This window comes from Hemitrygon akajei, chromosome 17 (genome assembly GCF_048418815.1).
Source record: "Hemitrygon akajei chromosome 17, sHemAka1.3, whole genome shotgun sequence".
In the NCBI taxonomy this organism is placed as follows: domain Eukaryota; kingdom Metazoa; phylum Chordata; class Chondrichthyes; order Myliobatiformes; family Dasyatidae; genus Hemitrygon; species Hemitrygon akajei.
Genome location: NC_133140.1, coordinates 6,957,920 through 6,981,985, shown reverse-complemented (window position 1 = coordinate 6,981,985; position 24,066 = coordinate 6,957,920). Strand labels below are relative to the sequence as shown.

The window sequence follows — 24,066 nt, the reverse complement described above, 5'->3', positions numbered from 1 at the left end:
TCTCTTTCACCCCCCTCCCCTCCACCTAAGAATGTTATGTCTGGATTAAGCTAAGAAAAGCTGCACTTTCAGTTCTGAAAAGAATCACAGTCCCAAATAATTACCGTTTCTCCTTCCACAGATATTGTCTGACTCGCTCTGTTTATAAATACTCTAGTGCAATCTGGGGAGGGGTTGTTGTTCAGTGAATTTGGCTGGAGAACTCTTTTACTTCAATAGCTTTGACCAATGAAACCATATAACATTAAAGTTAATCTTATTAGTGTGATGTGTCACATTTTTAAATGTTTGCCATGTACTATTGCAGAATGAGTTATCTCCAGGTAGGTTAATTATGAACTTTTGATGAAATATGGTAAGTTTAATAGCTTAAACTTTTTTATAGTTTAATACTTTGCTATAGCTATTTATGAAAATATATTCCTTGTTGATTCCAGGATATTAATGAAGGTGATTCCATTTTACAATAGCTCAATAGTGTCAAGGGTATATTAGTTTAAATTCCATATTTATTTAATTTACTTTAGTTTATATTCCCCTGTTATGTTGAGATTCAGACTCATAGGCTTGTTAATTTCTTGTCGTCTGAATGTCAAGAGTTTAGGCACTGTAGTCTATTTGTCAGCAGAAAAAGTAGGACTCAAAGGGATAGTTTGTAAGTGGTTTCTAAATTTTATCATTCAGTTGACAGCACAATCAGTTAACCTGCGTTTCAGAGTTAGTCTTGACGAAGGGTCTCGGCCTGAAACGTCAACAGTGCTTCTTCCTATAGATGCTGCCTGGCAGCTGCATTTTGTGTGTGTAACCTGTTTTTCAATTTGACTTCAACTGCAGTCCTGCACTTGTTTGAAAGAAGTGATTAATGCTATGCTTACTTAGCATGGCTAACCAACTTATCAGAAACAGTAACCAGGATGTGGGACATAAATTACAATGTGAGATAGAAAAAGCATGTAGTAAAGGCAATGCTAGATAGTGATGGCAGATTTCAACATACAGATTGCAAAAATCAGCTTAGTACTGGATCTCCAGACAGGGAGTTGGTAGAATACTAACAAGATGGCTTTTTAGAGTAGCTTGTGGTTGAGTCTGCTACAGGAAAATCAATGGGTGTTGTGTATGAACCAGATTTGATTAGGAGCTTAAGATAAAGGAACCCCTAGGAGCCGGTGATCAAAATATGATTGAATTCATCCTGCAGTTTGGGAGAGAGAAGCTAAAGTCAGATGTATCAGTATTAAAGTGGCGTAAGGGAATTAAAGAGGCACGAGAGAGGAGCTGGCCAAAATTGATTGGAAGGGGACACAAGCAGGGTTGATGGCAGAACAGCAATGGCAGAAGTTTCTGGGAGTAATTTGGAAGGTGGCGACTGATGCACCCAAAGAAGAAGTATAATTTTACATGGCCTGAAAACTGCATGGTACTTTAAATGTTTTTTTTGTAGACAGTGTCAGCGTTCAGTGAGCTGGTGATTTATTAACAATGAGCTACCAACTTCAGTTCTGTGCTTATTGTTACAATTTGTAACAGTGTTATAACTTGAAACACTGACAATGTAAATATGTTGAAGCTCTAAAAGATTGGTATTTTTTATTATTTAGAAAATTTATGGATTATATTCATTGACATTTCACAGTTGAAATAACATAAATATCAAAATTATCTCAGCATAATTTCAATATTATATTAACATAATATAAAAGAAAATTCCAGCTGTATGGTAACCACTTCTTTTCATGTTGTATGTTAACAAGTTGGATGATGAAATTGATGGCTTTGTGGCCATGTTAGGTGGAGGAGCAGGCAGTCTTGAGGAATCAGGGAGTCTGTAGAAGAGCAGACAGATTGGGCAAAAATCTGGAATATAGTGTAGTGAAATGTGTGGTTATGCATTTTGATAGAAAGAATAAAGACGTAGACTATTTTCTAAAGAGGGAGAAAATTTAAAATTCAGAGGTATCAAGGCCTTGGGAGTCCTTGTGCAGGATTCCCTAAACGTTAACTTTCAGGTTGAGTTGGTGGTAAAGAAGGCAAATGCAATATTAGCATTCATTTGGAGAGGGCTAGAATATAAGAGCAAGGATGTAATGCATTATAGGCTTTATAAGGCATTGGTCAGACAGCATTTGGAGTATTGTGACCAGTTTTGAGTCCCAGACCTTTTCTTATCTAAGAAAAGATGTGCTGGCATTGGAGGTGAGTCCAGAGGTAGTTCACGAGAATAATTCCTGGAATAAAAGGGTTAATGTAAGAGGGGTATTTGTTGGTTCTGGGCCTGTACTCACTGGAATGTAAAAGAATGAGGGGACTTCACTGAAACCTGTTCAATATTGAAAGGCTTAGGTAGAGTGGACGTGGAGTTGATGTTTCCTATATTGAGTGAGTCTTGGACCAGAATGCACAGAATAGAGGAATGTCCATCAGAAGAGAAATGAGGGTGTTGGATTTGTGGATTTCATTCCCACGGATGGGTTGTGGATGCCAAGTCACCGAGTATATTTAAAGCGGGGTTAATAGTTTCTTGATTAGTCAGAGCATCAAAGGTTACCATATAGCCATATAACAATTACAGCACGGAAACAGGCCATCTCGGCCCTTCTAGTCTGTGCCGAACGCTTAATCTCACCTAGTCCCACCGACCTGCACTCAGCCCATAACCCTCCGTTCCTTTCATTTCCATATACCTATTGAATTTTTTTTAAATGACAATACAGGGATAAGGCAGAGGAAAGAGGTTGAAAGGGATAGTAAATAACCATGATGGAATGGCATAGATGATTGAATGGGTCGATTGACCTATGTCTTATGATTTTAAGGCCTTATCAGTTGAATCTATGAAAAAACTTCAAGCCTAAAAATAAACCTTCAGTTGTTCCATGTTGTATCGGCCATGGCTATACAATGTGAATCAAAAATTTACAGTGAAAATATTTTTAATGTGCTGAATAATATACAAAATACTGCCACAAAGGGACATTCTTTCTAAGCAGCTGTGAGCCTCAATAGAACGTATTCTACAAGAGGAGACAATGATATTCATAAACATTTCCACCCAAGGCCATTTTATTTGATAAGCTCCAGTTACCCCTGCTGGAAAACGCTTTGAGATCAGCACTAAGCTTAGCGTTATTATCTCTGTATTATTGATAGTCTGTGAACATGCACTGTTAACACACTTACAAAATGGGCATTGCTGGCACCTGTGGAACCAGGACTTTAGGGCAGAGAATTGGAAGAAATTGGATGGAGAAGTTTTAACTCTTAACACCAAAAATAATAAATTGTTATATGAATGTTGTTTCTATATGTATTTAATTAACTTTAAGGCACTTGTTAAATTATGGTTAGTGCAAATTTGGTTATTCATATGATCAAACATTGACTTTTTCCCATTTTTTTAAAAACATGTTAATACTTAAAGTATTGAATGAAAGAGTATCATTCAGGTACATTGAGTGCTTGGCCACTGCTCTATATCTTTAGCGATTGGAAAATTTATCCAATGCTAGTAGAAATACAATCTATGTATTTAAAAATTAACAGACATGGTTTAACATATAATAGTAGTTGTGGGGGAAACAATTTAATAATTTGTTCTTGTAGTTAGATTAGCAAATTGATGAAATGGTTAACCAAAAAACTTCCTTGCAGCTTTTGATTTCTAAAGGTAATGCAAGATTGCATAATCAGTGACATTATTATGTATCAAGTAATACTTTATATGAATTAGTATTTGATGGTAATTACGTCATGTTTCCCATCTACCACCTTAAAACTTCAATACAGATAATATTGCTAAATTTTAAGTATAATAATAATATGCTTTGTTTCATTCTGTCTAACAACAAACATATAAAATGTATACTTCCTTTCCATCTAGTCAGTTTTACCAGTGACTCAAAATTCAATGCTGCCCTTTGTTGTGAGTAAGCCTTTCAAAATTTGTTTGTTATTTTTATATATTTGTTTATAGCTTTTAAAAATTAATTAACTCTGTGTTATTTAAACTGATTTTAGGAGATGAAGCTAACTAAAATAATTCACCAACTGCTGCTGATTGCGGTGGGTAATACCATCCTTAATTGTGCTTTTATTCTAAACAGATGCAAGTCAAAAGTGTCTTTACTGTAAATAAGAGACATGATTATGCTCATATCTTTTACTTTGTAGCACCGTAAATTCTGGTATATAAGCCGACCTCCCATTTTCAAGGTTAAAAAAGTGACTTTTTCATGTTACCTTTGTATAAGCTGACCCCTTTTGTAGAGGTTTTTGATTTAACCAGAAAAGATCACAAGATCTCACATGCCAGTACTCAGCTTTACCGGATCCGAAACCTGGAAATTTTATGAACCAGTACCTGCTAAGAAAATAGACCTACACATTGTAGAGCGTTATAAGTGAATTCTTAATAAATAAATCAGGGAGGGAAGTTTTGGATTAGGTTCCCAATGGTAAAGAATCCTCTGAAATGTAACCCCCGTGAAACCATTTAGCGCCCATCATAATCTTGTTAAAACATAACACGGGGTGGCGGGATCAGTACGTGTACTCAGTATTGAGTTTGCAACCACCATGTACAAAAGATTAAAACAAATGCAGTGTGATGCTGGCTTCAAGCTGAAGGTTGTTGAAGGTTGCTAAAGGAACGAATAATTCTGCAGCTGCTAAGAAGTTTAGTGTAAATGAGAAACAAGTGAGAAAGGCAGAGGACACGCTGAGGGAAATGCCAAAGACGAAATGTGCAAACTGTGGGAAAACATGCCAGTGGTCAGAACTCGAAGAAAAAGTTTTAGAGTGGGTGAATCACCAGCGATCATCTGGATACATTGTTACCAGAGAAATGATCCGAGTTCAAGCGTTAAAATGGGCCAAAAAACACTGTGAGGTCAGCGAAAATTTCAAAGCTATGCAAAGTTGGTGCACCCGATTTATGGATAAACATGATCTTGTGTTGAGATTTTTTTAAAAATTGCTCAGAAAATTCCCGCGGGGTGTTGTTGTTTACGTTCAAGAACGCTGCTGGATGGATGAAGCAGGTTGCTTGAAGTGGGTTAAAGAGGTGTGGCGTCAATGTCCCGAAGGTTTCAGAGAGGAAAAGTCACTACTTGTCTGGGACATGTTCAAAGCGCACTTATCAGGTGAGACAAAAGCAGCATTAAAAGCTGAAAATACGGACATTGCACTCATCCCCAGTGGTTTGACGTCCATGCTGCAGCCACTAGATGTGAGTTAAAGCAAACCATTCAAAGAATTCATGCGTCAACAGTGGAATGAATTTGACTCAAAAACAGCCAATAAATACAATCTCTCTTCCATGTATTTGTTTTTCCAAAGTTGGCACCCTCTGTATAAGCCGACCCCCTAATTTTAGGACCAAAATTTAGGGCCAAATTCTTGGCTTATACACCGGAATTTACGGTATTTCTGTTTCTATAATCTTTCATCTTTATTTCAAAAATAGAGTTAATTAATAATAAAAATATACTAAGGTAGAAACAGTGCAACAACCTTTTACATTCATAGTCATTACATTCAATAGTGTAAACTTTTAAAGTAAAAGAAAAACACAGACAAATGTTTCATTGAAGGGTTTCCACATTCACCTCTGCCCCTCCTTTTGCAGTAGGGGAAAGAGCCTAAACTGTGGTCCTTCCTTACAGGCTGCACTAAGATTCAGAGCATCCTAAGTACGTAGTCGTGCAGTCTGTACTGAGCCAGTCTGTTGCATTTCTGTACAAGCATCTCACTGTGCTGGAAAATGAATAAGTTTCAGGCAGGCCAAGTAGTGTCCTTCTCTCAGCTGATGACCTTCCAGTAGCACTTGATGTCTGTGACAGAGTGTGTCCCTAGAAATAGCTGTACATCAGAGTCCTCTGTTACACTGCTGCTGGGGATCCTTCAATCTCTCTGCACATCCTTTTAGCAAATCCACAGTCTGCAAAAAGGTGGGTGACCATTTCCTTCCCACCACTGCCGTCCCAAGGGCGATGGACGCTGGGGGTAATATGTCATCTGTAAAAGAAAGCTCTGAATTGGAAGGGAACTTTTCACTCAATCCAAATGAGGGCTTGGTGTTTGTTGGTCTTATGTGGTATGTGAAATTCTGCCAGATAGTATGGACTGTTTACTCAGGACACAAACCCACTGAATGGATAATGTCCTGGTCCCACAGTGTCTGTGGCACATTCCAGCACTGACCACTGCCTTGATGGACTTATGGTCAAAAGTGTTTACTTAGAAGTACTCTTCAACAAATAATAGACAATGCTGCAATATATAGCTGAATAGGACATTGTGCAGTAACAGGGCCCGTCCTAAATTCCACAACACCAGGGATGAAAATGAGCAGATATGAAGGAAGCCAGAGCATTTTCAGTCTGGCATATTTTAGACCAACAAATCTCCAAACATTTTATAGTGAGGGTAGTTCTATTAATTTGAATACAATCCCTCTGTTCCTGTAACAGAATACACTCTAAAAGGGAAAAGAAAACCTTATGTGCAATTAGCTTCTTAAACAAAACTTTAAATTTCAACTTGGACTTTGTCTAAATCGAAGAATACAGGAGGGCAGCTTGCAGTTATCAAGGACAGATAAAGGCAAAAGCAATAAAGGGAAATGTGGCATTTGTCCTCTTATCTACATGTTGCACCTGTCTACTAAGTTTCAGTGAGTGATGCACAGGAAAACCTAGATCGCTTTGTACTTCATTCATTTGCAAATTTTCCATTTAAATAATAACCTGCCTTTTGATTTCTCTTAACAATTTACACTTTCCCACATTAAACTCTGTCTGCAGGCATTTTTGCCCACTCATGCAGTCATTGCCTATTCTGTTAAAGGATTAAAAATTTGGTTTATTGTCACATATGCATCAAAACACAGTGAAACGTGTCATTTAACATCAAGGGATTGTGCTGGGTGCTGCCTGCAAGTGTCGCCACGCTTCTGGCACCAGCATAGCATGCCTACAACTCACTAACCCTAACTGTACATCTGTGTAATGTCAGAGGAAGCCAGAGCACTGGGAAGAAACCTATTCAATCATGGGGAGAATGTGCAAACTACTTACAGTCAGTGGCAGGAATCAGACTCAGATCAATGACTTCCAGCTATAAAGCAATTGTGCTAACCACTGCACTACCATGCTGCCCTAAAAGTTGCAGAGTCACAATATCCATATCACAAATTTTCCTTGCACTTATCTTCATATAATCAGCAAATCTGAATACCTTACACTTGCCCCCCACCCCCTCCAGGTCATGAGGAAAATAGTTACTAATTGGGAGCCAAGAACTGATTTTGAGATACACCACTATTTATATCCATCCAACCTGAAAGGGGCCAGTTCATTCCAACTCCGCTTTCAATGTGATAATCAATTTTCAATCCATCCTAACACACTTCCTCTGACACATGAGCATTTAACTTGTGCACCCTTAGCTTGTTCCCATTATCACCCCTAGTTATTACAACCTTAAATAACCATCTCTGCAACTGCTTCCTTTAAAACCCTTGGGTGAAGGCTTTCAGGTGCTAGTGAATTTTCTGCCTTCAGTCCCCAACTTCATTCTTTAGAGGTCCCATATGAACCTTAGCTACTTATTTATGTATCTATAGAAACATTCACTGTTCATTTTGCTATTACATGCAAGTGTTTTCACAAAATCAGCTTTGCCTTAATGAGCCTTTTTGTCTATTGTATATTCCTGGAAAAATACCCAAACTTCTTGTCTACCACTAGTCCTTGCTGCACTGTGTATGCTACCTTCTAATTTACAGTATCCTTGACCTCCTTTGTTAATCACAGATGGTTCTTCTTTCTTATGGAATCCCTGATTCTAGTGGGATAAATTTCTGTTACGTGTTATGAACTAGCTGTTTAAATATCTGCTGCTGCTCAACATTTGTCATTGTTCAGTCCTTGACCAATATCTTGGTTTATTCATCTGGTTTGTTCTGGACAACTGTACCTACATACCATTGGAATTGTCATAATTTAAGTAGAAGCTACTGGTTTGGATCCAGTGTTTTACCTTCAAACTGTATCTGAAATTCTGTAATTTTGTGGTCACCATGTTGTGGTCCTTAGCAACAAACTTTCTTATTAATCCTTCCTTATTACTTGCATTCCTAGGTAGGTTCCTAATGATGTGAACTGATAGAATGCTCAATAAAAAATTGGAAATCTTATTAAAAATTGTATACTCTTTATCAAGGGGAATAGAAGAATTTACATTAGTCTTTGGACAGAGCATGTTGCCCATCTTTTCGTTCATGGATGTGGTAGCTAACTCCAGAGATAGTCTGATGGTGTCCGTACTCTACCTATCAATCAGTCAGCCAGTAAAACTAACACTACTTACACTATGAAAGTACAATTCACAGCCACAGCTCAGTTGGTTGAAGTAGTCCCCCACAGTAAATCTTCTACTCTGAAAGTCTGCACCAAGGTAAGCAAAATTTCACAGAAAATTGGCACTAGAAGAACACAGAGAGTACCTCAACTTAAAATCGTGATTTTACAATTGCCCTTATTTTGGCATTGTTGTCAAATAGATGCTGTGATTGGCAGTGGCTTTGACGTAAGTGGTTGATGAATATTGAATTGAGTTGTATTTGGTAGTATTGCAAAGACAGGTTTATCATAGATAATCAAGGATAAAAGGGACTGTCTAGATTCACTCTTCCACTTTTCTGTATCCTTCGCCTCTTGTTCCTGTTTCTATTGTTCATCGTACAACTGGAAGGTCACAGTGATGTGGCTGTACATCACAAAGACTCTTTACATTACAATTTTTACAGTGTCACAAGACACCAGATTATCTATGCAACAAAAATGTTTCAGTGCACAAACTGCTCTGTTACATTATATGGGTCATGTTTCTTTCATTGTATGAATTCAGCACACTTACTATTCAGTTTTGCCCTAATGCCATGAGCCCCATTATCCACTGATAGAGCTTGAGAGCTTTCAGCTATTCTAGTTTGTCACTTCAAATACTAACACAATCACATGATGCAGAGTAAAGAAATACAGACAAATGGCAGGATGCCAGGAGAGATACCTGCATCATTTGATGTCATTTCATTCCAGTTAGTCACTGATAGAGTGAAATATGTTTCTGTTCTGGTGTAGGACAGAGTTGATATGGGTGTGAAGTCAGTGTTACCCTGCACAGGAGGGGGGAGACTGTAACTATTGTAAGCCATTCGATTATTCAGGCAGCTTCTTTAAGGCAAGGGAGAACAAAATGTGTTTTGCCTTCTATAATTAAAGAGTGACAGTGACCCATCTTACCAAACCATTCCAATGTCTGTCAGTAAAGAGCTAAACACATTGTCACAATTAGAGATTGTCATTGCTATCCTTCCCCTTGTTCTGCTCTAACTGCAGAGTATAGTAACTGCAGTTAGTGGCAGATTTCAGTGAGGATCTCCTTATTTAAGCATGGACATCTCATATCAGACTTCCCCTCAGATAGAGATTTTGAAGAATTCTGTCACATTACTTTCTGCAGATGCAAGTTCTGCTACATCACTCTCTGAGACTTGTAACTTGAAACAGTTAAGCACACATAGTGCAGCAGTAATCAGAAGAAATTAACCTATAGCTAACAGGTAACTGGCTCTGCCATACCCGTAGTGGACCTTTGCTGTTGCTAAATGTGCATTGAATCACGCCATTTTCAAAGTTTGCATTGTGTGGTAGTTTTGCTCCAGAATGTCAGGTTGTCATCAAATTAGCACTGCATGCATTTTTCAAGCAGGTGTTCACTGTGTGCATATAACCCCATCATCACAAAGAAATCTGATGCATTTCACCCCCACAAGCAACCTATGAGCTAATGGGAATCTCAAAATTGTGTGCAAATTATCAGAAACACAAGAGATCCTGCAGATACTGGAAATCTAGAGCAACACACACAAAATGCTAGACAAACTCAGCAGGTCAGGCAGCATCTAAGGAAATAAATAAACTGCCAACTTTTTGGGCCACTTTCGTATAGGTATCAGCTAATTATCATAATTAGTTTTAGAGCTTGCTCCATTCACTTTTAGTCTGTAATGATCTAACTAGGTTGTGTTACTGACTGGGCAGGATGGGCACTCAGCCTGCTTGCAAGAATGGCTATAATTCAGAACAAAGTCGTCAGTTAATTCTTTCTCGCTTTTTTCATAATCAGTTTTAATAGTGTAATCCTTTGAATAGAGTGATAACTTTATATTTCTGTATTTACTTAATAGAATGATAATAGTACTTGTAGAAGAAATGTAACACCTGTCAATATGAATTTATTTTATGGAAGTTATTTTTCAATTATGTTAGCTTTCACATTGAATTCAAATGTTCTTTCCAAATATCTCTTCCTTAAGGTAGTGATTCTGAAGTCCATATTTTTAATTGGACCCTGTATTCTCTATCAATTTCCACATTGCTCAGTTAAAAATACCAGACACATAATAGAAATCCATGCATAATTCATGCTGCCCACAAGTAAATTTCATAGGGCAGTAGAAGAGATTTGATTATGAATTTGAGTTTCACAGCTCTGTAGATGCAGTATTTGAACTGGTAGTGATACTTTGACTGGTACACCTCAGTAAGTTAGACATTTTAATAAAGATTCTAGACTGCTAGACTGAGCCAAAGAATCTGATCCTTTTTGTGTCTCACACATCCAGTGGAATCAATTCCACCTCATTCCCCCCCCCCCCCCCACCCACCCACCCACCCACTATTCAGCAATCCAAGATGGCAACAAAAACTTTGGCGGATCCTAAACTGATGCCAGCAAGAATGCCTGCTGCATGCACAATGAATAGTGAATGCTACATTCCAAATGGCATAGCAAGGGACCAGTGAGCACATAGTCAGAAGAATGCTCATTTGGGTGATAAAGATGTTCAGCATATCTTGTGATCTGGAAAAGAAAGTACTGACAATTACAACTCTGCCTGTTGGACCAAAATTGTCTCTACAGAGTGAAAATTATACAATTAACAGTTTAGGAATATTGACTATCTGGTTCCTCTTACAGATCCCAAATCATTTCATGTGGATCATATTTTTCTATGGGTTCTTTCATTCAACTTTGAACTTTATTGCTGAGCTGATGAGGTTTGGAGATCGGGCATTTTATCGAGACTGGTGGTAAGTGTCATGTTACACAATATATTCTGCATGAAGAGGATTTACCAAATATTTTTTGAATTGAAAAAAAATGACAATAGCTAACCTTTGATGCTTTTAAATATAATGATTTCTTGTAGACAATTTTTGTAATTATATATGTGCTAGTGACCATTTTTGGGCCTTTTTCGATTGCATTCTTAGAGACAACCCTCCAAATACAATGTCAGATTTACCTAAAGTGAAGATCTTGTTCCATCCATGCTTAAGTATTGCTAACTAGTGCCTCTGATGGTTTAATTGTTTAAGGCAGAAAGTTTCACCACATTTAGAAAGTAATGAAAGATTTGATCACCAATCTTGGGTATGATTTTCTTCAGCTTGCAGTGTTGGTAAAGAAGCACTACTAGCTTCACAACTGTAAGCCCGGGAAATAAAAAAGCTGGAGATTCCATTATTGGCCACTAGTTTTGAATCACCTTTTTAAAAAAAAATACCTGTGATGATCACAGGGTCATGGTAGACTGTGATAAACCTGCCACTGAAACTCCACTAGGATCTTGACAGGATGGATGACTACCATGGAGAGGATGCAAGAAGAATATCTTGTTGCTGACTGGTGGACTGGGGGTTTGGGGTTTGATGTTCTTCTTCTTGTTTCCCCATGTGGGTGATAAGCTAATTTTTGTATGAGGGAGGGGTTGGGGAAGTTTTGTTTCTTTTTCTTTTAATGGGGGGGTGGTGATGTCTTTCTTTCAACTACACTGGTCTGATTTTATGGCTATCTGGAGAAGACAAATCTCAAGATTTGTATTCTGCCTACATACTTTGATAAAATGAACCTTTGAACAGGACACAATGGAACTGCACTGACACTAAAGGTCAATTTATCAGCCCTGATGGTTGCAGGCTATCAATGAAACCCTTGCTGATCATAGTTTTCATGCTTCAGCAGAAGCCAGCTGTCATAAATGACAAGTACTACTTAAGAGTAGCATGAATTTCTTAAAGGGGGAGGTGCACTGCAGTTGCAAGAGCTATTAGGAAAATTAATCCATGCTTTATAGAATAGCTGCAGATATATGGCAGCATGCATCATGTATGTTTTTGACAGTTTGTAGGAGGTCTCTGTTCAAGACACAGTAAGTAAGACACTCTGTAAGCAAGTAGGGGCAAAAGAGTCTTCAGACTGTGCCTAGGAAGCTGAGAGTATATGGAGCCATAGATGTAAATGCCAGAGATGCTACTCCAAAAATGAGAAACAGTCCAAGAAAAGTGTAATAAAATATGAATTGTCAGGATAAGATCGGTCATGTTATAACAAATCCCTACTGACTGCACTGCATTACTTATCCAGTGCTCATTTCATCACACTCAATTACCCTCTCTGAAATCTATCAATTAGTATTCAACTCTTTTATTCATATGCCTTATCTCACCATCATGAAGTTAACAATGTTGAAAGTCTCATAGCACTTGATAGCACTTGCATGCAAATTTGCAAATTTAACCATGACATCATGCAAAACATTCTGCTGGAAATTCATGGGCCCAGTTCTCACTTGATCTACAGGGTGGCCAGATATAAATAGGATACAAGTACCTCTGCATTTTCAATGTATTATAGGACATTCACTGATGCACTTCCCTTTCCAGTGAAGAGAAAAAAATATTGATGATGGGTACTTGCAACACTGAACACTGCTATGGTCATAGAGACAGTGACTGGTCTTCTGAATCCTTGATGGTATAAGTACACGTTAATTTCTTCCTTCCTCTCATATCTATGCAGTTTTCATTTCCTTTTCATTTTTCCTACACAAGCACTGGAGATGAGTTATTAACTTCAAACTTACTGCATAATCACTCAAAGAGTTGAACTGCATGCACATGTAACGAGAGCTGTATAACTTATCTCCTGTACCTTAGGCCACAATCACTCCCAGCCCCCGCTGTGGACACTTTCTGGAGGTCCAAGATCTGTATGCTCCACGACCGTTGAACTAAGTGTGTAAATGTAGGAGGGGACAATGTTGAAAAATAAATGCAATAGGTTTTCTAAAATTGACTCCTCCTACTTTAGGCCATGAACTTATCAATCACCCCTCGTAGGTTATTGATTAGCCAGGGCATCAAAGGGTATAGGGTGAAAGCAGGGGATTGGGGATGACTGGAGAATTGGATCAGCCCATGATTAGTGGTGGGGCAGACTTGATGGGCCGAATGGCCTACTTCTGCTCCTATATCTTAAGGTCTAAGACAATTGCATTATGGAGGACTGGGTATATTAGATGGCTGGGCACAGTGATAGTAGATGGTTGCCTCTGACTGGAGACCTGTGACTAGTGATGTGCCACAGTGTTGAATGCTGGGTCCATTGTCATTTGTCATCAAAGTTAACGATCTCATTGATAATGTGGTAAACTGGATCAGCAAATTTGTGGATGACATTTAGATTGGAGACATAGTGGACAGTGAGAAAGGCTATCAAAGCTTGTGGCAGGATCTGGATCAGCTGGAAAAATGGGCTGAAAATGGCAGATGGAATTTAATGCAAATTGGGAGGACAAACCAGGGTGGGACTTACATAGTGCACTGAGGAGTGCGATAGATCAGAAGGATCTGGGAATACAGATTCTTTGAAAGCGGTGCTAAAAGTAGACAGGTTGTAAAGAGAGATTTTGCAACATTGTCCTTCATAAATCAAAGTACTGGGTACTGAGTTGGAATGTTATCTTAAAGTTGTATAATATTTTGGTGAGGCCTAATTTGGAATATTGTGTGCAGTTCTGGTCACCTTCCTACAGGAAAAATATCAATAGAAAGAGTGCAGAGAAAATTTACAAGGATGGTGCTGAGACTTGCGGACCTGAATTATAGAGAAAGGTTAAATAGATGAGGACTTTATTCCCTGGAACATCGGAGAATGAAAGGGATATTTGGAAAAAAATATACAAAATTTATGTGGGGTACAGATGGAGTAAATGAAAGCAGGCTTTTGCCACTGAGGTTGGGCGAGACTAGAACTAGAAGTTATAGGTTACGGGTGAAATAATTAAGGGAAACCTGAGGGGAACCTTCTTCATTCAGAGTGTGGTGCGAGTGTGGAACGAGCTGCCAGTGGAAGTGCTGGATATGGGTTTGATTTCAACATTTAACAGAAATTTAGATAAGTACATAGATGGAAGAGGTATGAGGGGGGGGCAATGATCCAGGTGTGGGTTGATGTGACTAGGCAGAATAACAGTTTCATATGGACTAGATGGGCTGATGAGCCTGCTTCTGTGCTGTAGTGCTCTATTATTCTAATGGAATCCAGTTTTTCCTTACTGAAGACTTCTCCTTCTCCTTTGTCAGCTCAAAAGTACTGGACCAATTTTCCAGAAGCTAACAATGTGAAAAGTAGAAGAGAGAAAAATTCATAACTAGTATACAAGTGTGTTTTCTAGTTTGTGATTTTTTTCAGTGTGTTCTGTGTTTTGCTGTTTTATGTGGCTCTGTATCATGCCCATATGCCTTCAACTTAACTATCATTTGTAATAGCTAGATGTCCAATGATATCCATCACCCAACCTAATGAAAACATGCCTCAAGAAATCAGTGTTGATCATTGAAAAATTACAACCTAATGATAAACCTAAAAATATGTTGCAGTGTAATGGTATTAAACAGGTTTGCTTAAATATTTTATTCTTAAGTCATTATCTTATAGTCAGTTAAGTAAACAATTTTCTGAAATGTACTGTTACCTCATGATCTAACCTCTCTTCCTTTGTCAGTATTCTCAACTCAAGGAGAATCTAAAGGTTTCAAATCTTTTATATTTTATGCAGGAACTCAGAGACTCTCACTTACTTCTGGTCAAATTCAAATACGATTTTTCACAAGTGGTGCATGAGGTAAGATTTAGAACTGAAGTTTGCCCACTACAGTTACAACTGATCTAAAAGTTACTGTCAGCATCACATCTGGTGTTTGAAATTTTGAAAGCCTGCTCAGTACTTATTTTTAAACAGCTATTGTAAAAGTAGGAATGAGCTTTTTTGTGTTATCTCATCATTAGGGTTGTTCCAGCTTTTTTAAAGCATGCATTGAATTGCTTTAAAACTTCAGTCACAGTATATTATAAAATGTATAATACAAAGCACAATTGCATGATCCCTTGAGCAGAAGATGGGTTTAACAACATATTTTGGGTAACCTGTTAAAAAAGTAACTTTGGTCAATTCCTTAGTAGAACTTCCTATTAGTACCTATCAGTTTAATATTACATCTAATTGATAGCATTTCTAAGAAAAATACACTATCCCAACTGCTTTTATGTTTCAAACTAGATTATGTGCTCACTACTTTGAGCAGAGCTTAGAAAATTCAATTATGTGTCATGAGATAATGTATTGGTACATCCGAGCACTGGGCCAAACTGTAAATGTATATTAAGATGAATAATGTATTGTGTAAATAGGCATAATAAGAAGGAAATCACATACATCTTTATTGCTTCTACCTAAGTAATAATCATTATGTGTTAATATTACTATAAAAATGTGTGTAGCCGCAAAGTTGATCCAAAATCAAAACAAAACAATTGCTGCTGCATGTGGCCCCACAGAATTGTTACAGATGCGCGACATGCCCACAGCTCCAATGATTACTTCAATGAGTTGAATTCCTTATTTCGATTCTTTATTAGCCATAAGCAAACATACAATTAAGCATTATTGAGCATTATCTTGGTGGTGAGCAAAGATATGACCTCTGTGGTACTAAGCTCAAACTCCCACGAGATAAGCATAAATATGTAATTTATTTCCTTTGCTTTTACCATGGCACCATTAATGTGACTAGTTACCATAATGCACATGATAAATGCACTGCTTACATTCCAGTCCCCTAATTATTACACTGTAATAATTACAACTACATTTTACCAAGACACTGGAGACATGAAGTCTCAATACAGTTGGCCCTCCTTATCCACAGGGGATTGGTGCCAGGACCCCCCCGTGGATACCAAAATTCGTAGATGCTCAAGTCCCTTATTTAACATGTGCCAGTGCGGTGGTCCTTAGGACACAGCGGAACCCCAGACTTTATTTAATATGTCTCTGTGCGGTGGACATTAGGACCTGGCAGCACAGCTCTGAATCCGCAGTGTTTCTGTTCACAAAAATAATCATGATCGCAATTGAAAATAAGGTGGAAGTAATAAAGCAATTGGAAAGTGGTGAAACGCCACCGGCATTGGAAAAGTGTTAGGCTACAGTCGGTCAACAATCGGAACAATTTTAATGGAGAATGTGAAAGGCCCTGCCCCGATGAAAGCTACAATTATTACTAAGCAACACAGTGGTTTAATTATTGAAATATATATGTTTCTTAAGTGTTTTATATGCATCGAAAGGTAAAATATGTACAATATACTAAGAAAAAAGTTTGACTAACTGACGCTAAATAATACCGGATGTATCTGTTCTGACTTCAAATCCAACTTAAAGACGGACTCAGGAGTGGAACTCATTCATAACCTGGGGACTGCCTGTACTTTTAAGTCATTTCTAGATTAGTTATAATACCTAATACAATGTAAATGCTATGTAAATAGTTGTTATAATGTATTGTTTAGGGAATAATGACAAAAAAAATAGTCTGTACATGCTCAAGCAACGAGTGCTGGAGAGAGAACTTCCAGGTTTTCCCAATCCGCAGTTTGTTGAATCCGCAGGTAAGGAGGGCCGACCGTATTTGCACAAATGTCCTCTTTTAGTTAGCAGTCTATACTGGATTATGATATTCTCCTGCCAAACCAGGTTGTCTTTGTTGACTGCATTCAGGAAAATATATCTTGAAACACTGCTGCCAAAGCTCATCTGTGCAAAACTGAAGTCCCATTAACCATTAGCTGTGGCTGAGCGTAGTCCCTTCCAACGTTACAGTTTCCTTTCAATAGTCAATTAACAGTCCAACATAGTTTTGTACTGATTGCATAGAGTCCATCATTACCACTACGAATCACTTGCAACGGCTCAATTTCCCACAAATAAATATACTTCAGGTGAGACCATTACTGAAAATCTCTCTGATGAGGAATGTTTCCTTTGTGGACATGCATACTTTCCTGTTTATAGTTGTTAGGCAGTTCACAATAGTTTTCACTAAGCCAGCCACTTCCAATTCTGAAATGATGTCGCTAGTCACAACATTCTCTTGACCCACAGTATGTAAGAGAATGTGTGTTCCTTTTCCTGTCAGCTTGAGCTTCTTCATGAGGCTGTCTGTGCCCAACACTTCTATACTTCCTTGATCTAGGAAAACATAAGTAACCACTGTCTTGTTAATGTTCTTAGACTTGAGCTGAACTGGAATTATAGGAAGTTTACCATTGTGATCATTGTGAAGACCAGGGTGATACTCATTACTGTGTTTGCTTCTCCACCCTTTTCATCAGCTCCGGGTTCAGTTTCACTTTCCACAGTAGCCTCAGTAGAGGTGAGGCTACTTCATTTAGCTTGAGAATGAATTTATGATTCAGGTTTGTTCATTCCTTTACTTACTGCCAGTGATGTAGCCTTGTATGCTTTCCCAAATACTGGGAGTGCAGAAATCTTCATTTATCTTTTAGTAAAATTAATAGTGTCAGTGAAAGTAACCTTATGGTTATGCATTTTTGTAGTTCATACATTGCCAATCCCCATTCTGTCCAAAGTTTATCAGGCAATTTATTTATGACAATTTTCATATTAGCAGGCATGGTCTGTACCTATTCCATGGCATTGCAACAACTTCTAAGAAAAACAGTGTAGTTTTGAATAACTATCATGTCTTCTGATTGGATATGTGGCCAAAAAGAGCCTTTCTTATGTAGGCTGCAGCAATTTTGTGCTCATCACCAAAATGTTCCTGTAGTAAAATTTGGGTCTTTAGATATCCTTGTTCCGGTCCGGCTTGCTGGCAACTTTTAACAAGCTCTCTAGGGTAACCTTTATTATCCGAAACATGAGTGTCATCATACCTTGTGCTATTGGATATGGCATAGGTTCAGAGTGCCTCTTTGGTGCAGGCTGAGAATGAACTACCCCTTGAGGTTCAAACTCATGGCTCATACGTATTTGATTCTGAAATGTATCCACTTTGACATTGAGAAAGCTGAATTTTTTCTGTTCCTTATCAACATGGGAACTCCCACCAGAGATCTGCTCTGCTGTAGCATGTTTAACACTCACAGCATTTAAGCACTTAGCACTTTAACACTGGCTGTTTTGGCTCCAATTTCTTCTTGAAACTTAAGCTCTTCCATCTTCCACTGAAGCTGTTCCTGGTCTCTTCATACCCTTCCCACCTTTTCCTCCTAGGCATGCTTATCCCTCGATGTCTGTTGTTCTTCATGTAACTCGGCTAAATCAGCCTGTGTTCTAATGGTTTCAGACACAGGATGTTGATCTGCTAGCAACTGAACATGCTCCACACATGTTAGATATGCCATCTTCAGCACTTACGTCATCCTGTAATTTAGCAGTCGTCACAACTTATTCGTTGACTTCGTAAATATTTGCATTTCCTGCAGGGAACTGTCCTTCAAAGTCACTGCTTTTAGCTGAAATAATTTCATCTTCCAAGTGCACAAATGAGACAAAACAATGGCAGGTTCAGTTCAGCTTTTCAACAATAGAAGCAATTCAATTACAGTCCACAGTCCCCTACCGAAATTCTGAAATCCAAAAAGCTCTGAAAACGGAAGATTTTTTGTGGCGTCTGTAGCATGTCGTAACAAGGCTTGTTTGGCGCACCAACAGCTGACATCACTCAGGTGTGACATGGCAGCACTAACAGAGGCCGCCAGACGTCAGTTGTGGCTCAGCGCTCGTACTGGTTACACATGCATTTGCTGTTCACTGATATTTTGTGTTCACTGTTGACTTTGTGTTTAATTTCACTGTATTTACGTTCTACATTTATTCCAATAAGTCATTTACTATGTGTTTAATTTGGTTCATTTGAAACTGTATATTTTTATGTTTTATTGAATGTTTTTGTTGGAAATAAAATGTACTAGTGTATAATTATCTGACTATTTCATTTATCAGTATATTACTCTATAAATAAACTATAATGGTATTTGTAAAAGAGCGCGGATTGGGAAAACCTGGAAGTTCTCTCTCCAGCACTCGTTGTTTGAGCATGTACAGACTTTTTTTCTTGTCATTATTCCCTAAACAATACAGTATGACAACTATTTACATAGCATTTACATTGTATTAGGTATTATAAATAATCTAGAGATGATTTAAAGTATACGGGAGGATGTGCGTAGGTCTGGAGCTCCCCCGGGTCCTAAAGTCCACCTGCACTGAAACAGGTTAATTATCAATATAATTATCAATTTTCTGAAATCTGAAAAATTCTGAATTCCGAAATGCAACTGACCCAAGGATTGTGGACCTGTATTTCAATTCTTCAACATTCAACAGAACCAAGGGTCGAACAGTTCAGGAAACCACCACTACAGTTTTTCAGTCCAACCCAGTTGAACTGCAGCGTTTGACCACTTCAAAACTATGTTTCAAACCACCCACACAGTGTGAACAACAAAAGAGGTCATACTTGCCACAAGCTGCTATTCATTTGGTCTAACTGTCAAAATCTTTGCTGACAAAATGTAACAGCAAAATTGATCCAAAATCAGAACAAAACAATTGCCACCAGTCTGTGACCCCACGGAGATGTTACACTTGGGTGACATGTGCACAGCTTCAATAATTGCTCCAGAGTCGAATTCCCTATTTTGATCCTTATTAGCCATTAGTAAACATATAATTAAGCATTTTTTTTTTTATTTTTTTTTTGAGTCTTTTTTTTTCTTTCCAAATTTTATTTAATTAAATTTTTAAATGATTACAAGTGTAGAAAAAAAGATATGTGACCCTTCCCCCCTCCCCTTAATCCCTCCCCCCTAACTTCCCTATATAGAAAAAATTAAGAAAGAAAGAAAAGAAAGAAAGAAAAAGTGCCTGGTTGTTGGAAGGTCTCCACATGCTCCATGGAGTTCTTAATAACTTTAGTATATGTATTTATTTCTTTCCCCAAGTAACCATTAATTTTCTCTTCAGAGCACCTATATATTTAATCCTGTCTTTTGTAAATAAGGGCCCCAGATTTTCAAAAATGTTTCATATTTATCTCTTAAGTTATAAGTAATTTTTTCTAATGGAATACAGCCATAGATTTCTTTTTTCCAACAATCTATACTTAAATATGTATCTGATTTCCAAGTAATTGCAATAGCCTTTTTGGCTACAGCCAGCGCAATTTTTATAAATTCTTTCTGATATTTATTAAGTTTGAGTTTTGGTTTTGTCCCTTCAATATCACCTAGTAAAAGTATTATTGGATTATGAGGAATTTTTATTCCCGTAATTTGTTCCAGTAAAAGTCTTAAATTTGTCCAAAAAGGTTGAATTTTAGAACAAGACCATGTAGAATGTAAAAATGTACCAGTTTCTTGGTTACATCGGAAACACTGATCAGATAAACTTGGATTTAATTTATTTATTTTCTGTGGTGTAATATATAATTGATGTAAAAAATTATATTGCACTAATCTTAACCGAACATTTATTGTATTTGTCATACTGTCAAGACACAGTTTTGACCAATTTGTTTCTTCAATTTTAATATTCAAATCACTTTCCCATTTTTGTCTTGACTTATGGACTCCTTGTTTAGTTGCCTGGTTTTGAATCAAATTATACATACAAGATATAAATTTTTTAATATTTTCTTTTTGAATTAAAATTTCTATTTCTTTGGATTTCGGCAATAACATTGTTTGACCTAGTTTTTCTCTTATATAAGCCCTTAATTGAAAGTAACAAAATAAAGTGTTATTTGATATTTTATATTTATTCTTTAGTTGATCAAATGACATTAATATACCTCCTTCAAAACAATCTCCTATATATTTAATCCCTTGTTGAAACCAATTATATAAAAGTTGATTGTCCATTGTAAAAGGAATAAGTCTATTTTGAATTAAAGATCTCTTTGCTAATAAAGATTTTTTTGTCTCATCATCAACATTTATCTTATTCCATAAATCAATCAAATGTTTTAATATAGGAGATTCTTTCTTTTCCCGTATCCATTTAGATTCCCATTTATATATAAAATCTTCTGGTACGTTTTCTCCTATTTTGTCCAGTTCTATTCTAATCCATGCCGGTTTATCTTTCTCAAAAAAAGATGCAATAAATCTAAGTTGATTTGCTTTATAATAGTTCTTAAAATTTGGAAGTTGTAACCCTCCTAGATCAAATTTCCATGTCAATTTTTCCAACGATATTCTTGACATCTTACCTTTCCAAAGAAACTTCCTCACATATTTATTTATCTCTTGAAAAAACTTCTGGGGTAATTGTATTGGTAATGATTGAAATAAATATTGTAGTCTAGGGAATATATTCATTTTTATAGTATTTACTCTACCTACTAATGTTATTGGTAATGCCATCCATTTATCAAGATCCTCCTGAATTTTTTTTAAAAGTGGTAAATAGTTTAATTTATATAAGTTTTTTGTGTCATTATCAATTCTTATACCTAAATATTTTATACCATTTGCCGGCCATCTAAATTGAGTTATTAATCGACATTGACTATAGTCTCCATTAGTAAGAGGTAAAATTTCGCTTTTATCCCAATTTACTTTATAACCTGATATTTTCCCATATTCTTCTAGTCTATAAGATAATTTACCCAATGAGTGTAATGGATCTGTTAAATAAAGTAGAACATCATCAGCAAATAAATTAATCTTATATTCTTCCTGATTAACTCTAAAACCCTTAATATCTGGATCCATTCTAATTAATTCAGCTAGTGGCTCTATTGCCAACACAAACAAAGCAGGTGATAATGGACAACCTTGCCTAGTTGATCTTGTTAACTGAAATGGTGTTGAAATTTGACCATTTGTCACTACTTTAGCTTTGGGATTAGTATTCAAGGTTTTAATCCATCTTATAAATGGTGTTCCTAATCCATATTTTTCCAATACCTTGAATAAAAAATCCCATTCCAATCTATCAAACGCTTTTTCTGCATCTAAAGCAACTGCCACACTCATTTCCTCCCTCTTTTGCGCTAATTGGATTATACTAATTAATCGGGTTACATTATCTGCCGATTGTCTATTTTTGATAAATCCTGTTTGATCCATATGCACTAATTTTGGTAAACATTTAGATAATCTATTAGATAAGATTTTTGCTATTATTTTATAATCAGTATTTAATAAAGAAATAGGTCTATATGATGCTGGTTTTAAAAGATCTCTATCTTTTTTTGGCAACACTATTAAAACAGCTGTTGAAAAAGATTCTGGAAGTCTATGTGTTCTTTCCGCTTGATGTATTAACTCCATAAAAGGAGAAATTAATAAATCTTTAAACTTTTTATAAAATTCAGGCGGAAAACCATCTTCTCCTGGGGATTTATTACTTTGAAGTGATCCTAGAGCTTCTTCAACTTCCTTCACTGTAAAAGGCATACCTAATCCCTTCTGTTCTTCCATATCTAATTTTGGAAGAGTTATTTGTGCTAAAAATCTTTCTATCTTAGCATCATCGTTTTTTGATTCTGATTTATACAACTCAGAATAAAAGTTCTTAAAAGCCTCATTAATTTCTAGAGGCTTATAAGTAACCTTATTCACTTTTGTTCGGATTGCATTTATTGTTTTGGAAACCTGATCTGTTTTTAATTGCCATGCAAGGACCTTATGTGATCTTTCACCTAGTTCATAATATCTCTGTTTAGTTCTCATAATTGCTTTTTCTGTTCGATATGTCTGGAGTGTATTGTATTTTAACTTCTTATTGATAAGTTGTCTTCGTTTTTCTTCTGTCATATTTCTTTGAGATTCTTTTTCTAATTTTATAATCTCTTTTTCCAATTGATCTATTTCTATCATATATTCCTTCTTAATTTTAGAAGTATAACTTATTATCTGACCTCTCAAATATGCCTTCATTGTTTCCCACAGTATGAATTTATCATCAACTGAATGTAAATTTGTATCTAAAAAGAACTGAATCTGTTTTTTCATAAAATCACAAAAATCCTGTCGTTTTAGTAAAATTGAGTTAAATCTCCATCTATAAATTGATTCCTCTTTATCTATCATAATCATTGTCATTATTAAAGGAGAGTGATCAGACAATATTCTTGCTTTATATTCCACATTTTTCACTCTATCTTGAATATTCGTTGATAATAAGAAAAAATCTATCCTTGAATATGTTTTATGTCTATTTGAATAAAATGAATAATCTCTTTCTTTTGGATTGATTCTTCTCCATATATCAATCAAATTTAGATCTTTCATCAATGATAGAGTTAGTTTTACTACTTTTGATTTTGTAGTAGCCTTTATTGATCTATCTAAAACTGGATCTAGACAAAAATTAAAATCTCCACCTATTAATATTTTATCATGTGCATTAGCCAAATTCAGAAAGACCTCCTGTATAAATTTTACATCGTTTTCATTTGGTGCATAAATATTCATAAGTGTCCATAGTTCTGAAAAAATTTGACAATGTATAATTAAATATCTTCCTGCCGAATCAATTAATACATTTTGTATTTTAATTGGTAAGTTTTTATTAACCAATATTGCAACTCCTCTCGCCTTTGAATTAAATGAAGCTGCAATAACATTTCCAACCCAGTCTCTTTTTAATTTCTGATGTTCTATGTCCGTTAAATGAGTTTCTTGTAAGAAAGCTATGTCTATTTTCATTTTTTTAATATATGTTAAAATTCTTTTTCTTTTTACTGGTCCATTAAGCCCATTAACATTAAAACTTAAAAAATTCAATAAGTTAGTCATTATTTTTAATTATGTTACTCCAATCTATAATAATACCTA

General features: G+C 36.4%; 1 protein-coding gene across 1 annotated transcript in view; it reads left to right on the top strand.

Moving 5' to 3' along the window:
• The window catches only part of LOC140740962 (diacylglycerol O-acyltransferase 1-like), a 59,502-nt gene that overhangs the window by 7,624 nt on the left and 27,812 nt on the right, over positions 1 to 24,066 (top strand). Inside the window, exons 6-9 of the mRNA XM_073070603.1 lie at positions 3,881 to 3,922; positions 4,018 to 4,062; positions 11,047 to 11,159; positions 14,972 to 15,037. Coding sequence (XP_072926704.1) covers positions 3,881 to 3,922; positions 4,018 to 4,062; positions 11,047 to 11,159; positions 14,972 to 15,037 — 266 coding nt within the window. The remainder of the gene's footprint in view (positions 1 to 3,880; positions 3,923 to 4,017; positions 4,063 to 11,046; positions 11,160 to 14,971; positions 15,038 to 24,066) is intronic.